The sequence below is a fragment of the Carettochelys insculpta genome, chromosome 2 (genome assembly GCF_033958435.1).
Source record: "Carettochelys insculpta isolate YL-2023 chromosome 2, ASM3395843v1, whole genome shotgun sequence".
In the NCBI taxonomy this organism is placed as follows: Eukaryota; Metazoa; Chordata; order Testudines; family Carettochelyidae; genus Carettochelys; species Carettochelys insculpta.
The window spans coordinates 90,052,996-90,072,981 of record NC_134138.1 but is presented as its reverse complement, the minus strand read 5'-3'; the positions used below and the strand labels follow the sequence as shown (position 1 = coordinate 90,072,981).

Here is a 19,986-nt window from a genome sequence, read left to right as displayed (position 1 = left end):
AGAATTGTGGGTATTAGAGTGGAAAGGAATTTCCTGGCTTATCCAGTCCAAGTCCCTGCTTTACACTTGCAAATTCTTCTTCTGATTTGTTTTATTTTGAAAGACAGTTATACACAGCCTTGTACAGTTGTATTTTAAGAGCATATTTGCCATTCTAGCCTTGCTGCTCTTGGCACAGCAAGAAAAACCAGGAGTAAAGGCGGCTTTAAATACTGTGATTGCTTTAACTGGTGCCTGGCTGCAGCAGCCTCCTTAGAGGGCTGTTCTGGAGAAAAAAAATGAGCTGATCTGCAGTTCATGCCAGTTGCAACCCTGACTTTTCACAGTACATCACCAGCAGCAGCAGCCACGGGGCCAATGTAGAGCTGTTTCAGTAGCTCAGTGCCACCAAGGGAACACCCTTATGTGTGCAGTATTTCCTAGATGCTGATTTTGCCCCCTTTCAATTCCTGTAATTGCACTTCTGCATAATCTGTGTTATGGGAATTCTCCATTGGCCCTTTGCCATTTGTTTGTGGCTCATGTGTGCCATAGCAGCATATGAGCCTTAGCAGGAATCAAAATTGCTAATGTGGAAGCTGATTCTTGGGGAATCCTTGTAGCTGAACTAGACTGAGTGGAGAGCCATAGTTAAGGGGGAAATGAAAAGGTCATACTTGAGAACCTCTGAATGACCACGCTTTTCTCCCACTCAGCAGAAGGCACATTGTCTCGTGAAACCTCAAATTTATTGTCTTATTTCATGTTGGGTGCTTGGAAAAACCCAGTGCTAGTGCTGAAGTGAGCACATGAGGGCAAGAAACATGCCCTCCTTCCTTCCTGCTCCTAAATCACTAATTCTTATTCATTCCAAACTTTAAGGATATATCTACACAGCAAAGAAAAACCTGTGGCTGGTCCATCTGGCTGACTTGGGCTCACAGAGCTTGGTGGGGGTCAGGGGAGGTACAATTGTTTCATGCTGTATTAACCCCTAGGCTTGGGCCAAAGCCTGAACTCCAGGACCTTCTCACCCAACAAGGTCCTGAAGCCAGTGCTTCAGCTTGGGCCCAGATGTCTGCACTGCAGTGAAGCAGCCCCACAGCCTCAGCCTTGTAAGCCTGACTCAGCTGGCATGGGCCAGCCACAGTTGTCTAGCTGCTGTGTAGACATAACCTAAGTTCCCGGTAAGATGTGTGGTTATGCAGCTTCCCGTCACACCCTGCTCAGGGCTGCAGTGGCGTGAGATCTCTCTCTCCAAGCCCTAAAGCTACTGGGCTGGTTCAGTGGAGCCCCTATCCACCATCCCCAGCACAGTGGGGAGGCACCCCTCCCTCCTGGCCCTAACAGAGTAATGGGGCAGCTCCTCACCATCCCTGCAGCGAGCCGCCCCAGTAAGCCTGAGCCCCAACCCTCTATCATAGGATCATAGAACTGGAAGAAGTCTCAAGAAGTCATCAAGTCTGGTCCCCTGCACTTACAGCAGGATGAAGCACCATCCCTGGCAGGTGTTCATTTAACTTGCTCTTAAAAGTCTCCAGTGACAGAGATTCCACAGCCTAATGCTAAACCACCCTGAGAGGAAGTTTTTCCTAAGGTCCAAAGTAAACCTCCCTTGTTGCAATTTGAACCCGTTCTATCATCAGAGGTTAAGTAAGAAATTAGGCACTAGCATAGCTAGAATTGACGTATCAGGATCAACTTTGTACGCTGGTGTAGATCAGGGCTCTTTAGTCTCGTGCTGGCTTCTCTTACTCCATGGGCAGTGTGGAGTACCAGGGTTGATGGCCGAGCCTGGAGAGGTCAATTTTGCTGTGTCTTCACTGAAGTGGCAAAATCAAACTTGGCAGACTGATCACGGTGCGTTGAACCTGCAGTAAGTACAGATATACCCTCAGTCTTCTCTTTTTCAGACTAAACAAACCCGAGTCTTTCAATCTTCCCTCATAGATCATGTTTTCTAGACTTCTAATCATTGTGTTGCCTTCTTGGACCTTCTCCAATTTGTCCACATCTTTCCTGAAGCGTGGTGCCCAGAACTGGGTGCAGTATTCCACGTGAGGCCTAATCAGCGCGGAGTAGAGCAGTAGACCTGCTTGTGTCTTGCTTACAACACTCCTGTTAACATAGCCAGAACAATGTTTGGTTTTTTTGCTACAGTGTCACACTGCTGACTCATATTTAGCCTGCAGTCCTGTATGACCCACAGATCCCTTTCTGCAGTACTTCTTCCTAGGCAGTAATTTCCCATTTTGTGTGTGTGAAGCTGATTATTACTTTGTAAGTGGAATATTTTGCATTAGTCCTTATTGAATTACATCCTGTTTACCTCAGACCATTTCTCCAGTTTGTCCAGATTGTTTTGAATTCTAGTGGTATCCTCCAAAGCACTTGCAACCCCTCCTGGTTTGGTATCATCTGCAAATTTTATAGGCATACACTTGGCCTTTCTACTTTTGCCCCTACGTACTTTTGTTACTTGCATTCATTCTCTGTAATTTGACCTAGTTTCCACTTTTTGTAGGACTCCTTTTAGACTTTTAAACCATTCAAGATCTCCTCTTAAGCCAGGGTGGTTTCTTGCCATACTTCCTATCTTTCCTGTGCGGCGGATTAGTTTGCTCTTGCACCCTTAATAATATCCATCTGAAATAACAACTTTCTTCAGTTGTTTTTTCTCTTAGGTTTGCTTCCTGTTGGACCTTACCTACCAACTCCCTGAGTTTGCTAAACTCTGCCTTCTTGGAATCCACTGTCTTTAATTTGCTGTTCTGACTCCTGTCTTTCCAGAAAATCATGAACTCTTGTGAATTCATGATCGCTTTCGCCCAGCCTGTCTTCCACTTTCACATTCTCAACCAGTTCCTCCCTATTTGTTAAAATCAAATCTAGAACAGCCACCAGCACCTTTTGCTATCTTCTGAAATAAAAAAAAAAAATTCTAATACATTCAAATAACTTGTTGGATAATCTGTGCCCTGTTGTGTTATTTCCCCAGCAGATATCTGGATAGCTGAAGTCCCATATCACCACTAAGTCCTGTTACTAAACCACTCACCTTAATTTGAGGTTGTTGGTCTGGGTTGGTATAGCATCTGAGAAGCCTGTGGGTTTGCTTGTGTGGCTTCTGGCTGGCCAGTGAGGATGGCAGAAGCTTTGGTTTATTTTGTTTTTGGTTCAAAAAAATCCTTAGCCACCTCTTCTTCCTGGTTAGATAACCTGTAATAGACCCTTATCATGATATCACCCTTGATATTTACCCCTTTTACCCTGACCTGGAGAATCTCAACAAGCCTAGCTCCTGTTTCCATCTCAACCTCAGTCCATGTATCTGTTATTATAAGGCAACACCTCCTCGTTTTTTCCCTGCCTGTCCCTCTTGCACCCTAAGGTTCTGCAAAGTGAAAATAAGGGTTCTGTGAGAAAATTACAATAATGTGATGTAATGTGATGGGATTTCTGGGCACAACTAAGGAAACCAATCCAAGGTATCTTTGCTTGACTCCTGGCCACTTACAGCCCCGGGCTGAGATTTCGTTTTCACTAAGGCAAATCCAATCAGCCACAAAAGTACCTCTTCCAGCCCCACTGGCCAGTCAGAAGCCACACAAGCAAAGCCACAGACTTCCCAGCTACTATACCAGCCCAGACCAACAACCTCCAAGTATGGTGAGTACTTTAGTAAACCTATTTAACCCAATCCACACAGATTCTTCCAGGTCCCAAAGGGTCCAGACATTCTTACTGGTCAATATATACTTGGGTCTTGCCCAAAACAACACACTTGCCCAAATTCTTTAGATCTGAACATCTCGGCTCTGTCTACACTAGCCAAAAACTTCAAAATGGCCATGCCAAATGGCCATTTCGAAGTTTACTAATGAAGCGCTGAAATACATATTCAGCGCCTCATTAGCATGCGAGCAGCCGCGGCACTTCAAAATTGACACGGCTCATCCAGACGGGGCTCCTTTTCGAAAGGACCCTGGCTACTTCAAAATCCCCTTATTCCTATGAGCAGATGGGAATAAGCAGACTTTGAAGTAGGCGGGGTCCTTTCGAAAAGCAGCCCCGTCTGGATGAGCTGTGCGGCGGCGAGCCACGTCAATTTTGAAGTGTTGCGGCCGCCCGCATGCTAATGAGGTGCTGAATATGTATTTCAGCACTTCATTGGTAAACTTTGAAATGGCCATTTGAAGTTTTTGGCTAGCGTAGACACGGCCCTAAAGATTTATTTACAAAGGAAGAAAAAACAGGGTTGGAGAGAAAAATTGTTACAGCGATACTTTACATACATCAATTACAGTTATTCATGCAGGCCAGTAATGTTATCTGCTGATTCTTGAAACTCTCTGAAAGGCCACCCCATAAGGGATTAGATTCCAGGTTACATGTTTTTACGTACTGGAAAATTGGAGATCTTTCAAGCTGGAGTCAGCATGCTGGAACATGGGAGCTTGGAACAGGCACAGGAACAAAGGCAGGAACAAAAGACACAGCCTCTCTCTCTCAAGATAGACACTGCTGTGTCCCCTTTGTTTTCTTCTGTGAAGGGAAAAATCCCCTTTCTTCTTCCTATAGGCCCTTGAGGGTCAATGTCATCTGACCCAGGTGAGCGTCTGTGGTAAAATGCCATTGGTCACTGGTTTTGCTGGCATGGCTTAGTCATTTACATGGCAGGTGGAATGGATGCCTGGGCATCTGATTTCAATTCCTTTGGTCAGCCCAGGTCACCTGACCAGTGGGCTGCATTCCATTGACAAGTCCCAAATTTCTGAGATGTGAATTCGACATCTGAGCTTTTGTTTAACCCATTATCCCAGCTGGGGCTAAATTAACACCTGCTACTGTGAATCTTAGCACTAAAACATTGCTAATAAAGCTACAGAGCTAAAACCCATAGCTCTACCTACAGACATGATACAGACATACGTTGCATACACAAATTCAGGGCTTCACGAGCTTTCGTTAGACACCTCAGTCCCTGCCCCACCCTCAGCGCACCGTTTGTGGCCAATAGATACAATGGGCACATAAAATAATCTCCACATCCAATATAAAAGTCCAGTCACATGACACATGATCATGATCAGAAGTTGGCAACCTGCAGCTCTGGAGCCGCGTACGGCTCTATAAGGAGTCATTTGCAGCTCCAGATGCTGGTGCTGTGGACTCCTCTGTGGCTCCCTGCCCTGCCACCAGCAGAAGGGGAGACAGACAGGCCCTGCAGTCCCTGTGTCAGGTCCTTGGGACTAGAGTCAGAGGAGCAGTGGTGGCTAAGGTAGGTTCATCCACCAAAGTGGGTGAGGTAATGAGAAGAGCTAACTTGGGCAGAGTTTGTTTAGGTGAGGTTAGGGTGGGGGCTTCTTTGGGCAGATGGGTTAGTCCTGGGGGCAGGGTTGGGGCTGAGAGGGGTTAAGCTTGGGGATGGGCAGGCAGATTTAAAAAAATGGCTCTTGCAATTTTGGTTGTAGACTCCTGACTGTGATAAATTAATTTACAGATCTACAATACATAACACACAAGGGAGCTGACAGACTTGGTGGACCCCTGGGAAAAGTTTGAGGGGAGGCCCAGCTACACACTCCCATAAGGGGCAGGGCCTCTGATGGACGGGGAGAAAGTGAAGGGCAGCCAACCAGCCCTCAGTGCTTCCAAGAGCGCACTGTGCTGTGCCTCCAGGCAGCCCTCTGAAAAACCTCATGCACACCATAGTGGCTCTCCAGCGGTGCTTCAAAAGGCACAGGGCTCCAGCTGCAACCACTGCTGCTGTAGTAACAGCAATGGCAGCCAGAGCCCTGGGCCCTCTGAGGCAGCTGAGCCCCAGGGCAGTTGTCCCCCACCACACCTCCCTCTGTTGGTGGACCTGTATATACACATTTTAACAGGACGCTGATGTTCAGTATATTGAGTTTCAGATGGTACTTTGTGCAAAGTGTGTCACAACCATATAGAAGCGGTGAGCCTGGGGTACAGGTGTCAGAATCCCATTCTCTCCAGTTGCACTAGAGAAGGCTCTCTACAGGGGTGCCTCCACGTTTGGCTGGGCAAGGTATCTGGTCAGCATAAGAAGTTGAAATGCACCTAAACTAGCTTTGAACTAAGAGCACTCCGGGAGGTTTCCAGACAGTTTCTCCTTTTCGTACACCCTTGCTCCCATATTCTACATAACCAAAGAGGGAGAGGCTATCCACCCCTCCCTGGAGAAGATGTAAAACTCTGGAACTGGTGTAATCACTCAGTCAGTAGTGCACATACTGGACATATGCAATGCCTCAAAGGAGAACTTCAGAAGGTGTTTCTCTCAGGACCACAAGTGGGGGCTTCATAACTCAGTGATACCTACAGTATTCCGTGTTTGGTGTCCATGTCCTGAGACCCACAAAAATGGAAAGTGTGACCTAGGGGGACTTTGAGTCAGAACTCTATGGGACATGCTCTTCTGGGTCCCTGGTTAGGCAATCAATGTGCACCTCCCCCACCCCCATTCCCTTACTACTTCAAGTAATCAGGAAGATGTGGCAGGACAAGGCATTAGTCATATTTCTGGTGGTCCAGGTAGTGCTGGTTGCTGATCGTCTTCAATTGCTGGCTCATCTGCACATCACCTTCCAGGCCTTTCCAGACCTCGTGAGGTAACGCAAAGGCAGAGTCAGTCAATCCAGTCCAGGTTCAAAGTATCTGACAGCCCATTTGGATGGGTATCAAACCTAGAGAGTGCATGTTAGAGAGCTGTCTTGACTGTTCTCAACTGTAGGAGAAAGGTGTCTACTAGAAAATGGTGTGCAATCAAGTGGAAATGATATTCTATCTGGGCGCATAATTACCACCCTTTTCCAGAAGAATCAGATATGTGTTATGCTGGACTACCTTCTTGAAGTGCCTAAAGACCATACGAGACTCTTTCTGCTCAGTGCATGCTTGCTTGGCAACTATAGGCATGGGTCAATAACTGCTCCATTTTTGTCCATCCTGTAATGATCCACTTCCACAACTTCCTTCAAACATTTCAACATGGAAGCAAAATCACCTCCAATATGGGACCAGAATTTTATTTTATCAATGATTACAAAAGCTCCATTTGAACCACTGGCAACCTGCTTACTATGCTATGGCTCCATAAAAGTAATCTTTCTAATAGCCACCGGGGAGAACTAGGAGCTCTTCTGACAGCTCCATCATACAGGCTTCCACAAAGATAGCACCGTATTGAAACTGCATCCTGAATTTATATCCAAAGTCATTTTGTTCACCTGTTCCACAGAGCTTGCCTAAAACTAGGTGCCTTCTGAAGATACATGTTTGCAAGTTAATATCTGCCTTGCAGATTTCTGCAATAGTACTAGCTCCAGGAGTAGGGTGATTAAAAAATGAAACAATCATTGTACTCATGGTTCAGTCAGCAAAGAAGACTTTTTGCCTCACCTTTTGTGCAAGGCTAAGTTATTGGCATCTCATTCAGAGCTGATGATGCTTGTCCAATATTACGGAGATGGAGGAAATATTGAAATCATATTCTGTTGTATTAGTACTGATTCTAAAGCATCGTGGCTTAATTATGATCTGTCCTTCCACACTGGAAAAGACCTTCATCTTTAAAATCACCCAAAATAGAACATTTTGAGTCTCCAACCATTGTTTATGAAGAAAAGACACACTGGTGCCGAGGTGTCTAGCTGATAACCTTGTCTGATTGGTCAATGATATCACTGACCTTAATTGTCAATTTTCTCAAATGGTACCTTAGCCTTATGGCATTAATAGCTAGATTTTAGCCTTTACTTTGCACTTAGACATCATCGTGTAATTTCAGCATTTGCAGGGGCAGAATTGTTCTTTTTCACCTCCAGTTAAAGCAAGTGCTTTTGGCCTGTAATAAATACAGATTAGACTGCTTATAGTCCAGACTTCCCTCATCCAGCAACATCTGAGGTCCAGCATCCCTGTGCGTGCTCCTGGGGTGGAGCACTCATGGGAGAAAAGCTAGACCCTGCCACTGAGAAACTCCTCCCCTGTTGTCCCAGAATGTCTGCAGTGCCATAAATAGCTCGTTTGCGGTGCTCAAGCTCAGGGAAGGACGGGGAGGAGCGGAGACGGGGGACATGCTTGGGGGAAAAGCCAGGCTGTCTGCAGAGTTGGCAACCAGGAGCACAGCTCCGCAACCAGTGGTGGAGACCAAGTGTGCATCCTGGTGGCCGCAGGGCTCAGTGAACTCCCCTGGGGCTGTGCTCCTGGCCCCTGTCCATGAGGCTCTGCAGCCACCCTGCCTCTTGCCTTGAGGGCCCCCCTCAGTCTCTGCTGTGTCAGTGCTGGCCCCTCTGATGCTGCCAGAGTGCAGCCCTACAGCCAGCAGCAGCAGCAGCAGGGCAGCATTGACCTTCCTTGGTCCAGCAAATTCCCAGGTTTGGAACTGGGCAGGTACTGAGGCTGACAGACGAGGGAGGTACAACCTGTAATAGATGCTGAAATTAGTGTGCCCTGTATATTTTCCATTTTTATTTGCTTTTAATGCAGTGATTTCATCCCTTATATCAGTGCACCTTCTACCAAAATGGCTTAGTACGTGGGCAAACGGCAGCACTCGTGTAAATACAACTTGGGGACTAATAGTTGTCAACTTCAACAAAGTATCTTTAAAATTGTTTTTTATTGTAGCACAGTGGATTTTCTCCACCTCTCTCTGTAAAAAATAGCTAGTTACGATCCAGAGCATATACATCCACGAGGGCACACAAGTTTTGTGGTAGGTTTTACTTTTGGCCTGCCTTCCTTGTAAAGCTATAAAGCCCCTACAGTCACATCCCATCTCCATCCTCCAGGGGTCCAAGGCACACAGTAGACAATAAGATTTTGCTGTGTGTGGTAAAGCAAAGTCCTGGGAGGCTGCATTTAACACACATCACACACCTGTGCTCTTCAGGGATTATTGTCCCCCACTGTACAAGGGGATTATGAGCAGGAGCTGAAACTACCAACCATTCCACTCTATGGAGGGAGAGCGTGAAGGACAAAGGGCTCAGTCATGGATTTATCTGTGTGTGAGGATTCCTTGTCTCTGAGTCCCTGCATAACTGATCTACACTGGGAAATTATATTGGCATAGCCATGCCTCTTGAGGGTGTATACAACAAAATGCTGACCTAGCCTGTGGTGTAGACAGTGCTAGGTTAACAGAGAATTTTTTGTCAACCTATGTACCATGTCTTGGAGAGGTGGGTTACTTAAGCTGATGGGAAAATCCCTCCCATCAGCACAGGTAGTATCTGTGCTAAAGCCGTACCCAGTGGCTGCAGGAGTGCTATGTTCATATTTGTGTAGACAAGCCTTTAATGTACTTTCATTCCCTTAAGTAGAAGGGTAAAGCAGAAATGGATGTAGATCTTAATCCTTTTTTATGCGGTAGAGGAAATTATTCTCCGTGGTCACAAACTGCTTTCAGACAGCTTATGTCTGTTCAGACAGGAAACCTAAAACATTAACTGTTGGCGTACTGATTCACTGACAGATGCCACACCCGGGTGTATTGTATGAAGTCAATAACATGCACTTGATTGTGCTTTTCTTGCTTGGCCAACAGTTGGCTGCAGTGTAAAATGCACAATTGCCCTTAAATTATCCCCTCCGTTGGGTGGTGATATAATGAATAATGTGCACAGAATGAAAATAGGACTGATATTATTGGGTTAAAGTTATAAAATGGACCCCAGACTTGATGTAATCGTCTCTTTTTGCAGGCTTGGAGGGGAAATGAACAGGAGGATTGGGTCCCTCGTACTTATCAGGATTTAGAAGGCCTGCCTTGTATTGTTATCCTGACTGGCAAGGACACTCTAGGAGAAACTTTCCCCAGGTACTGGTACTGTTTGAACAATGCAAATACCCAAACAACAATGAAACTGTTCGTAAGAACAAATGTAAAACATGATCTGCTGATTGGGAATAACAGTTTTGTTGTTCATGTTGCCTGATAGATGCTGTTTTAAAAAGTTTTCTTTTGGTAAAGCATTTTCCTTGGGGAAAAATAAAATTGCTTTGTGAAAAGTAAAGAACTAGTGTAGGGATAGTTCTATATTGTATAATTAACTGAATAACCATACAAAGTACCAAGGAACATAGCTCATCTGCTGAGTATTTTAAATTAATTATGTTTCCAGTAATTAATGGGGTTCAGATAGCCAGTTTGTAAGCTGTTTAATGCTGAGTGACTCCATAAAGGCCAGAAAATATAAAACACCTCTTTTTTGGGTTTGTTTCTCTAGGTCATTGAAATACTGTGACCTCCGACTAATTGACTCAAGCTATTTAACTCGCACTGCCCTAGAGCAAGAAGTAGGTCTGGCATGCTGCTATGTCTCAAAAGAGGCAATTCAAGGGTCTATTGTAGCTCTTGACCTGAGCGAAAAGGAGCATGAGAAGGCTAACATCAGTGAGAATGACTCTGATGAACTGTTGATAGACTTGGAGAGACCTCAGAGTAACAGCAGTGTGGTGACTGGAACCTCAGGTCAGTTATGGCTTTTATATTTGCTCTGAAGAATAAAGCGTGCCTGACATTTTTTAAAAACATTGAACACGGACATTGAGGTGTTGAGTAAAATGTCAGTGGTTAGGCGTGTTTGATTGCAGATTAGAAAATAAAGAAAGTGGTTTGCAACATCTTACCCACATGAGTATCTCAGGTCTCATGCCTCAGTGCAAGTTTCACGCTAAAAGGCCTCTCTGTGTTCCCTCAGACTTTTTTGACTACAGCGAAGGCAAGGGACTAGGTTGGGAAGTTTAGCTCCTACTGTAGCTTTGTGGGTCAATGGTGATTATTTTAAATATAATTTTACTTGTTGCTACACCTTCAGTTTTGGGGGAATCTGAAGATTGTAAACATCCAAACAAATAAAATAACCTGTGTGAAATATTAGGGATAGATGTTTGCTAGTTAGAGCTTCAGCACAGTTAGAGCTGGCCCTTAATATAGAAGGAAGGTACAGGAATCCCTCCTCCTTGCATTTTTACGATGGCAGCATATAACCCTGCACTGACAGACAAGGGGGTCACTGGGCTTTGTGCTAAGATAACCCCCCCTCGCGCGTAATGCATGGTAAGCAGCAAGACTTTTAAAGGAGGAAGGTGCAGTCGGTAAGAGAGAAGCCCTGAGTAGGGACTGGCTCCTGAAACAGGAGAAGGAGCTCCCATGCCCGAGTCCCCAGCCCTAGCTCTATGAGGAATCCAGCAAACCCAGATGTAGGCCCAGTGGGGAGAAACTGGCCTGGCTCCTTGCCTGTAAAGCTGCTACCTACGCACCCTTGACCTTTCTGCTGATCCCAGGAGGGACTCGTGCGAAGTCTGAATTTTTGCTTTTTCCTCCCCCAACAAAGTAAGTAGGAGTGATATTCACTGCAAGGACTAAAAGGCTCAGGCCTGAACTCGGCCAGCTCTGTGGAGGTAACTGGGTGTGGCCAGAGACCTCCACTCAGCTAAGTGGGCTACCCCAGGGAGATTGTTTTTACAGGGTGAAATTGAAACTTCTCCTTAGGCACAATCTCAGCCTTTCCTACCCCTGTGTCCTTCTGCTACTTCCATGTCCTTCTCCCTCCTCTCCCTATTAGCTTTCCTGCCTTCAGTCAGTTGAGTGGGGCCTTTGCCAACTATTGCGTCTTCCTCACATGTGCCAACTTTCAGGCTTCCTTGTTGTGACAGGCCCTGCGCTGGGCCACCAAGGACAGTCCATTCAGTGTGGACCCAGGAGGCTGCACCCCTTCTTACTTGTTGCACATGCTCCAAGTGGAGAACTCCAGACAAAAGGAGGCAGCTCAGGCCAGTCAAGTGGGGACAGGGAAATGGAGAAGGAAGGGAGCCCACGGTGGGCTCTTGCAGAGGTACCGACAACACCCCTGGTGGTAGAGCCCAGGTAGCTGCACTACCTGCCAGGCAACCAGCCAGCTGTGGAGACTGCCAGGCAAGCTGAGCCACATCTGTCAAGGAAGATGTCTGAATTACACCCCAGCCGAGAAAGACTTGGGGCCTGTAGACTGTTCACTTGCCTTGCCTGTTCATGGGCTGCATCCCATTTGCTGCTGTGCCTTGAGCAGGGGACTAATTTCCTAAGACAGATAGATTGTTTGGCCGCCCCAGCCCAGAAACCGCAGAAATATAGGCTACCTGCTTACTTTGCCCCGCCCGAGGGCTGCAAGTAACTATTGCCTGCCTCCTCCAGGAGGCTGTGAGGCCACAGACTTTGATCGTTTTGCTGCTCACAGTCTACAGATTACCATTTAGGTGACCCGGTCTTGGGGCCAGGCCTACCTTGGCAGAAATCACCCACTTACCAGGGAAACCCAACAACTGGGTGATGGAGCAGGCCACCCCCATAGTGGACTAACAGAGGCTGTCCAGCACAAGTAAGGCCCTGTCTACCACACTTGCCATTTCTAGTCCATAATGTGACTATGGCCCATAGGAGAGAATGTATTCTGGTGTTAAGAACGCAGCACTACCGATACCTCTAGGTCCCAACCCCTCAACCAGTGGATAACCCAGAATACTGTGTACGTTAGTAGTGTTAACGTGAATTCCAACCACTTGAGGTTCACTAGCTGCTATACTGTTTTGCTGAAGACACATGCTTGTAATGTTAAAATTGTATCAAACAGCAAATGGATTCAACCCTTAGTTGTATTTTCTGCGCAATCTCAATGGTTTTATTTGTCTTTGTTTGTTTGTTACCGACTGCTTCATTCCACCAGGTTCAATAGCTGAAAATGGTGTGAGCTCCTCCAGCACTGCAGACAAATCTCAGAAGCAACCAGCATCTGTTAACTTTCAGAACGTGGCAGTTAGTTCAGCTGATGAAGGTACTTACCCAAGATTCACCTCTGGAGAGACCTTGAAACAAGAATGTGACTCACTGGGAAACCAGATGGCAAGCAGCACCACTTCTAAATTATCCTCTTCCTCTGTGGCCCGGACATTCCGGTGGCCCAGCCAGCCTGTCAAGGGGTGCAAGACTCTGCATGCAGCACTGCCACGCATTGTCATCTTGTCCAAAGCTGCCTATTGTCTCCTTGGCTCACAGAAAAGTGGGCACTTGCCTTCTTCCTCTTCTCTTCTGCCTCATGCTGATGTGTCTTGGCTGAGCTCTTTGAGACCTTTGCTTCACAAAGACATGAACGGTGAGGAGCAGTCACTATACTACAGGCAGTGGACCTCGGCCAGGCAACACCACGCAGATTACAGCAATCAGAGCGAAACTGCTAGCTCTAGGAATTTTCACCCGCGACGGCTGCTTCTGACAGGACCCCCGCAAGTAAGACAGTTGTCCCCATCTTGGTTGGTCATGTTAGTATAGAAATTTTAAGGCGAAAAGGGCCAACGTTAGCTAAAAATGAGGACACAGTTTTAGTCTTTCAAAGTACATGTCGGGACACAAGCAGCAGTGGTTCCTGGGACTGCTTTTAGGGGGTGCATTTGGAATTTTCCTCTAAAAGATGCTCACACGTTTGCCCACAAGCCCCATGGCTGTCATGAAAAAGGTCAAATGGAGAAGCGATTAAGTGGTCTCCCATTTTAAGTCAGTGGGATTGCACCAGTGCAAATGAGAGCAGAACTTGTATCTTGGTTCTTGTTTGGTGGTGTCTTATCAAAATGGACCTAGGACTGGAGTAGAAAACCAGGAGGAGAAAAGTTAAATGTAGCTGTCTGAAACATAAGCCTGCTTTAATACTAACTTTTCTGTGATGGGTTTGGTTTTTTTTTTTTGGTTGCTTCAGGTGGGGAAAACTGGCTCTTACTTGCAGTTCCTTAGGATTCTCTTTCGCATGCTGATCAGATTGCTGGAAGTAGATGTGTATGATGAAGAAGAGATTAATATCAGTAAGTATTAGTTTTCAGAACCTCAGGTGCAGAAACTTCCTTTACTAAAATAGAATGGAGCTGCTATAAAGTGGGTACATAACTGGTTGGACAACTGTTCCCACAGAGTAGTTATCAATGGTTCATAGTCAAGCTGGCAAGTGGAGTCCCACAGGGATCAATTTGAGGTCTGGTTCTATTAAATATCTTCATCTGTGATTTAGATAATGGCGTAGAGACTACACTTATAAAGGTTGTAGATGATACCAAGCTGAGAGGAGGTGCAAGTGCTTTGGAGGATAGGATTAAATTCAAAATATTCTGGACAAACTGGAGAAATAGGATAAAATTCATGAAGTGCTTGATTTGAAAGAATCAGTTGCATACATACAAAATGGGAAATGATTGCTTAGGAAGGAGTACTGCAGAAATTGGTTTAGAGGTCATAGTGAATTACAAGCTAAACATAAGTCAACAGTGTAATGCAAAAAAACCCCAAACCCCATTCTGGCATGTGTTGGCAGGAACGTTGTGAGCGAGACACCAGAAGGTGTTCTTCTGCTCTGCTCCACAATGATTAGGCTTTCAGGTGGATCATCAGGTTCAGTTCTGGGTGCCACATTTCAAGAAAGATGTGGGCCAACTGGTAAAAGTCCAGAGAAGAGCAACAAAATGATTACAGGTCACAAAAACATGACCTGTGAGGAAAGACTGAAAAAATTGAGTTTGTATCATCTGTAGAAGAGAAGGCTGAGGGAACACAAGTACCTATAGGGTTGTTTCAGGAGTACTCTTGAGGGCATTCTGCACCAAGAAATTTAAAATTCTATAAGCTTTATTTGTCAGTAAATAAATACAGAGGCTCCAGGCTGAATGAAGGTGACAGTTCACCCTGTAATACCCCACACTATCAGGACACAGACTGAGCAGTGAGGCTGCATCCTTCCCTGACATAGCCCCAGGCCTGGATCTGCCCCAGAAACCTCCTGGGGTCACGTCCCTCTATGCGGCTCTTTAAGGACCCAGTTGCAGCTCCTGCGCACTGCCGCTGCTGACTCCTTTTGCGGCTCTGGAGGCTGCTGCTGCTTAAACAATATCCACAGCTAAAACGGAATTTAGGATTTTTGTTTAAGCATCGGCAGCCTCCAGAGCTGCAGGTGGAGTTAGCAGCAACAGGGAGCCCCGCAAGAGGACGCTGCCAGAGCCGTGAGGAAAAGCAGGAGGCTGGGCAGGGGAGGTGACAGTGGAGAAGCAGAACAGGAACATGGCTCCCCCGGCAGTGCGCTGCCCACCAGCCCCCACCAGGAACGCCCCCGCCCCAGACCATGCTAGAGAAGTAGGGGGAGAAAGCAGCTGGCTCATCCCCAGACACGGCCAGTGCCAGTTCCTCCACTCCCAGCCCGGCAAGGCCTCGTCCTCCTTTGGCTGCTGCCCTCCTCCTGCCCGCCCACCTGGCTGGTGCTGCCCGGCTGCTGCAGTCCACTCTGGGTGCTGTGCTCAGTGGCAGCTGCCAGGAAGAGAGCCGGCGGCTCCGCTTCAGCCATTGCGGGAAGCTGCAGCCAAAGGGGAAGGAGAGGTGGCTACTCTTCCACCAGCTGTTTGCTCCTCCATCCCCTCCTGCTGCCACCGCTGGTGCCTGGACTGCACCATCCACCTGCGCCGCAACGGGGGCAGGGTAGGCACTGGCTCTGGGCCGCCTCCTCGTACCTCAGCAGCTGGGGCGGGGGGGTGGGGGGGTTGGGCATCATGCAGAGCGTTGAGGCAGGTGAATCCTAGGGATGGGGGGGTAGTTTGGGGCTGAAGGGGTTAAACCTGGGGCTGGGGGCAGGTTTGTGGGATGCAGGGTAAAGCTTGAGACTAGGGAGGTGGATTTGGGTGTTGGGGGCAGGTAAAGCCTGGGGAAGGGGGTAACTTAACTTTCTAACTGATACAAAGGCGTGTGTGCGCTGTTCTCACGAGAGGGGTGACAAAAAGTGCCGTTTGGCTACTAAGGACTTGCTCATATTCGTAGGCATTGGGGCTCTTCACATATTGATTTTGTAACCAAATTTGAAAAAAATGGCTCTTCTCACTATTTCAGTTGCAGACCCCTGCTCTATACCATGTGCACCAGGTGTGTGGCAGGCAGACTCAGCCAGGCAGGATCCAAGTGTGAAGTGGATCAGTGTTGGAGACCCAGGTGTGGGGTGAGAGGGATCTGTGTGGGGCAGCCTGGGGGCCAGCAGTTCAGTAGGGGACTCTGGATGCAGAGAGGCTTTTTGTGGGAGGTGGGGTTCCACATGCAGGGGCAATGGGACTTTGCAGGGGTGTCCAGGTGAAAATGGTTGGGCCTTATTGGAGGAATCTGGGTCTGGGGGTAGGGTCTGGGTGCTGGGGGAAGTGAGCTGTGGTTGGGTAGGAGTCTGGGTGCAGCTAGTTGGGGGTCAGTGGCATGGGGGTGTGAATGTGGGGGGCTGAGGATGGTGCAGGGGGGCAGGACTCATCAAGATGGGGGTGGTTTGGACATAGGGCTGGGGGTCTGGGAGCAGGGGGGCTCTAGAGGCACAGGCTGAGGTTTGGCGGTGTGGGGTTTCGATAGGGAGGACTAGGGTGTTTCTGGATTTACCAGGTGAGGTTTAGGAGGTGTGTCTGTGTATGGAAGGTCCAGGTGGATGCGGGGGTTGGAGGGGTGGAGGATGCAGCTGCCCATACAGAAACTGTTTCCCCACAGCTGAGGAACAATGGGGGCAGGAAGCAGGGGAGGCTGCTGAGCTTCATGCCGCTGGGGGAGGTTTCTCAGGAAGGAGGGGAAGAGTCTGACACAGCCACAGCCACTCCCTGCAGAGGACGGGTTGGTGTTACTCGCCAGGGAAGTTCTCAGCCCTGGGGCTGTTTACCCCTCTGCTGTGTGCTGTGGGTGCTAGAGGTGATGTAGCTGTACTGCTAAGGGATGATGGGTGACTGTTCTTGCACCTTCCTTTTGCTCCCTGTCAGAAAGGCATATTCCACAGGGAACCAAAGAAATCTGGGGGGGACATGAATTCTATGCACATGCAGTGGCACAGAATTCCACCACGAGTAAAGGAGGAGGGAGAAAAATTGTTCTTCGAGTGGTTGCTCATGTCCATTCCGCTGTGTGCGTGCACCATTGCTAGAGAGCTTTTACTTAGCAGTACCTGTCAGGTCAGCTGTAGCGCCCCCTGTGGTGATGCCTCCCAGTGTCCTCTATATATACCCCTGCTGCTGTGGCGCTCAATCAGTTCCTTCTTTCCGCAGTGCAGGATGTTGGAGCTTCTGCCTCTGACTTGCAAGTTGTTCTTCCCTATTGTTGGTATGTAGTTCTTTGTAGTGTAGATAGTCAGTAGTAGTTTGTTTAGCTAGCTAGTGTTCTGTGTGGCGGGGGAGGGAGTGAAGCGGTTCTCCTCTCCTATTTGTTGTAGTTGGTGGGTCATGCAGCGGCCCTAAGGCTTCAAACAATGTGGTAAGTGCTGGAAGTCTATGACCAGAGGCAGTCCACACACTGCCTGCTTATAGCATCTTGGTGAAGGTCATCAAAGAGACAAGTTTAGCATTTTCACTCCCTCAGTGCAGAGTGCTCCAGACTCGGTGCGGCAGGCTTGGGCACCGTACCATGAAGAGCACTGGGTCCAACAGCACGCTTCTAGCTCGTTTAGTTACCATTCCCACTCACTGCAGGAGGCCTGCACAGTGCCGAGTGATCCCAAGCCGGGCCCTTCCGCCAGGCACCATTACACACACACACACACACATATATATATATATATATATATATATATATATATATATATAGATGACACCGGGAAATGTCACCATAGGGAGCACTACAACTGACCTGACAGGTACTACTAGGGAAAAGCCTTCTGGCAACCGTGAGGTGCATCAGTCTTTGCCCATGAAAGCTTATGCTCCAAAGTATCTGTTAGTCTATAAGGTGCCACAGGACTTCTTCTTGTTCTTGAAGCTACAGACTAACATGACTACCTCTCTGATATATTCTTCCTTAGCCAGTACAACACTGGGAGGCAGCTTTTAGAGCAAGACAGTCTACAACACAGCGCCAGCCTATTTAATTTTCCCACTCTTGTTGCCTTCACTTCAATTAGTTTTACACCAAAATGGTTTGTTTTTTCACAAAATAAGAGCTGGCTGCTTCCCAGTCTGCACTCAGAGTGAAACAGGAGGAGTGGCGTAGAGCCCATAGCCAGGGAAATACCTTCAGCAGGGCTTGGTTTTGCACTGTGCCATATAAAGAGCTGTGGACTGAAGCACAAGGTTGAAAGGAAGTGAGCAGGAATGGAAATGTTGCAGACTTCATCCTTCTATGCATGAGCCCTAGGAGGAAGGAGGCTTAAGAGAAGGACAGCATAGCATCTCTTGCTACCTCTCACTCAGAAGAGTGTGTCTGAAGAACTGAGTGTAAGGAGAGGGGTATAAATTGTTACTTTTTCATATATATAAATAATATGTAAATATGTATGTAGATAAATGTTTGATGACTTCATAATATTTGCAATACGTAATTCATACTTAGCTAGGACCTTCCCCCTCTCATTACCCTTAGACCCCTTACACGTTTAATCTGACCCTATTCAGACCCGCTTAGTTTCCAAGGAGTTCTCATATTTTTTAATGGTTTAGTGTGAATTAATAGTTTAGTTTTGGTTTGTATGTTTGACACTGAAATGTCTTTTATTTTTAATCCCTGTTCACGTGCACAAACATGTAAAGTGTTGAAAAAACACATTTCACTTGCCCTCCCCAGTTGCTCATACAACATGTATTATTCCAGATTCGACAGACAGCAGTGAGATCACCCAGTCTAGCAATGATCACTGGCCTGACATTGAGATTTTCAGTAAAATAACTTTTGACCTGAGTGTGCATGATCCCAAGTATGGCTCTGTGAGTCCAGTGTACACAGAACAACTGTCAAGGGTAAAACAAGGTCAGTATAAAGTCTTTCACTTTTCTTGTTGAGAGATTTAACTGGACATAAGCTCCAGAAAGGCCTAATTTGCAAAATACTGTAGATGTGCACAGTTTTTCTTTACAGAGGTTCTGGAATTACATTTTATCTGCATGTTTATTGGCTGTCTTAAAAGTCACATAATTTTTCTTCTTTGTACACAGAAGCAAACAAAGAAACCAAAGCTGAGGAGCCTAGAAGGAGAGAGACAGTGTCCATGATGTTGACCAAATATTCAGCATATAATACATTTCACCACTGTGAGCAATGCCACCAGTACATGGATATTAATCCTGCAGCACAGGTTGGTGTGGTCAGTGATGGGACTAGCTGTACGTTGAACCGCTTTCTGGTCCTTCTAAGTGCACTCTGACCGGTATTGAGCCTTGAGACTTAACCTATCCTGGGGTAGAATCGCGCAACTGTCCACAGTTCAGGCCAGGCCCTGGGCTATCACCCCTATAATCAACTAAAGTTATTGAGCAGACTCAGCTTGGTTGGGCACTTACAATTCTTCCCTTTGGGAGTCTGTGAATACAGTGCTGAATAGAGGGACCAGACAACATTTTCAAAACAAAATATTGTTTAATTGTAACAGTAGGAATAAAGCTCAAGAGAAGAAACATAAATACAACAGAAGGCCTACCTGCATGTCTAATGCCTATGCCACCTGCTGTGTGCCTACAGTCAAAGGAGCTGTATGCTGAGTCAGGTAGTTCCTTATGCAGATAATATTCATTCACCTAAGTACACTGATGAACTTGGAATGAGTAGATCATGCATAAATGTGTTCTTTTGGAGCCTGGACAGTGAGTGAGGCTGCTGCTTGGGGAGGCAAGCTCCGCAGCAGTGGTTCCACTGTTGTTCTACCCTGATCTGCCAAGGCCCCATCCTTTCCCCACCGTCTCTCTTTTCTTCTCTCCTCTTCTGTGCTCACCCCTGCCAGCCAAATCCCTGAACCCAAATGGAGCAAATGACATTTGAAAAAAGTCATTCTTCTAAAATTGCTTTCTGAAGAAAATTGAGCATGTTTTACACTGCATGTTGGGTTGTGAGGACTAGACATGCAGAAAGTAACTAAATAAAAGCATTAAATTTGGGAATAAGAAATGCCAGTCACATGTTTTTTGATCAAAACAAAAAGCAGCCAAGTAGCACTTTAAAGACTAGCAAAATAGTTTATTAGGTGAGCTTTCGTG

General features: G+C 46.8%; 1 protein-coding gene across 1 annotated transcript in view; it reads left to right on the top strand.

Annotated features, from left to right (window-relative positions):
* Nucleotides 1-19,986, top strand: part of GREB1L (GREB1 like retinoic acid receptor coactivator) — a 142,928-nt gene that overhangs the window by 102,424 nt on the left and 20,518 nt on the right. Inside the window, exons 20-25 of the mRNA XM_074985832.1 lie at nt 9,714-9,829; nt 10,239-10,483; nt 12,717-13,276; nt 13,740-13,842; nt 18,611-18,766; nt 18,952-19,091. Coding sequence (XP_074841933.1) covers nt 9,714-9,829; nt 10,239-10,483; nt 12,717-13,276; nt 13,740-13,842; nt 18,611-18,766; nt 18,952-19,091 — 1,320 coding nt within the window. The remainder of the gene's footprint in view (nt 1-9,713; nt 9,830-10,238; nt 10,484-12,716; nt 13,277-13,739; nt 13,843-18,610; nt 18,767-18,951; nt 19,092-19,986) is intronic.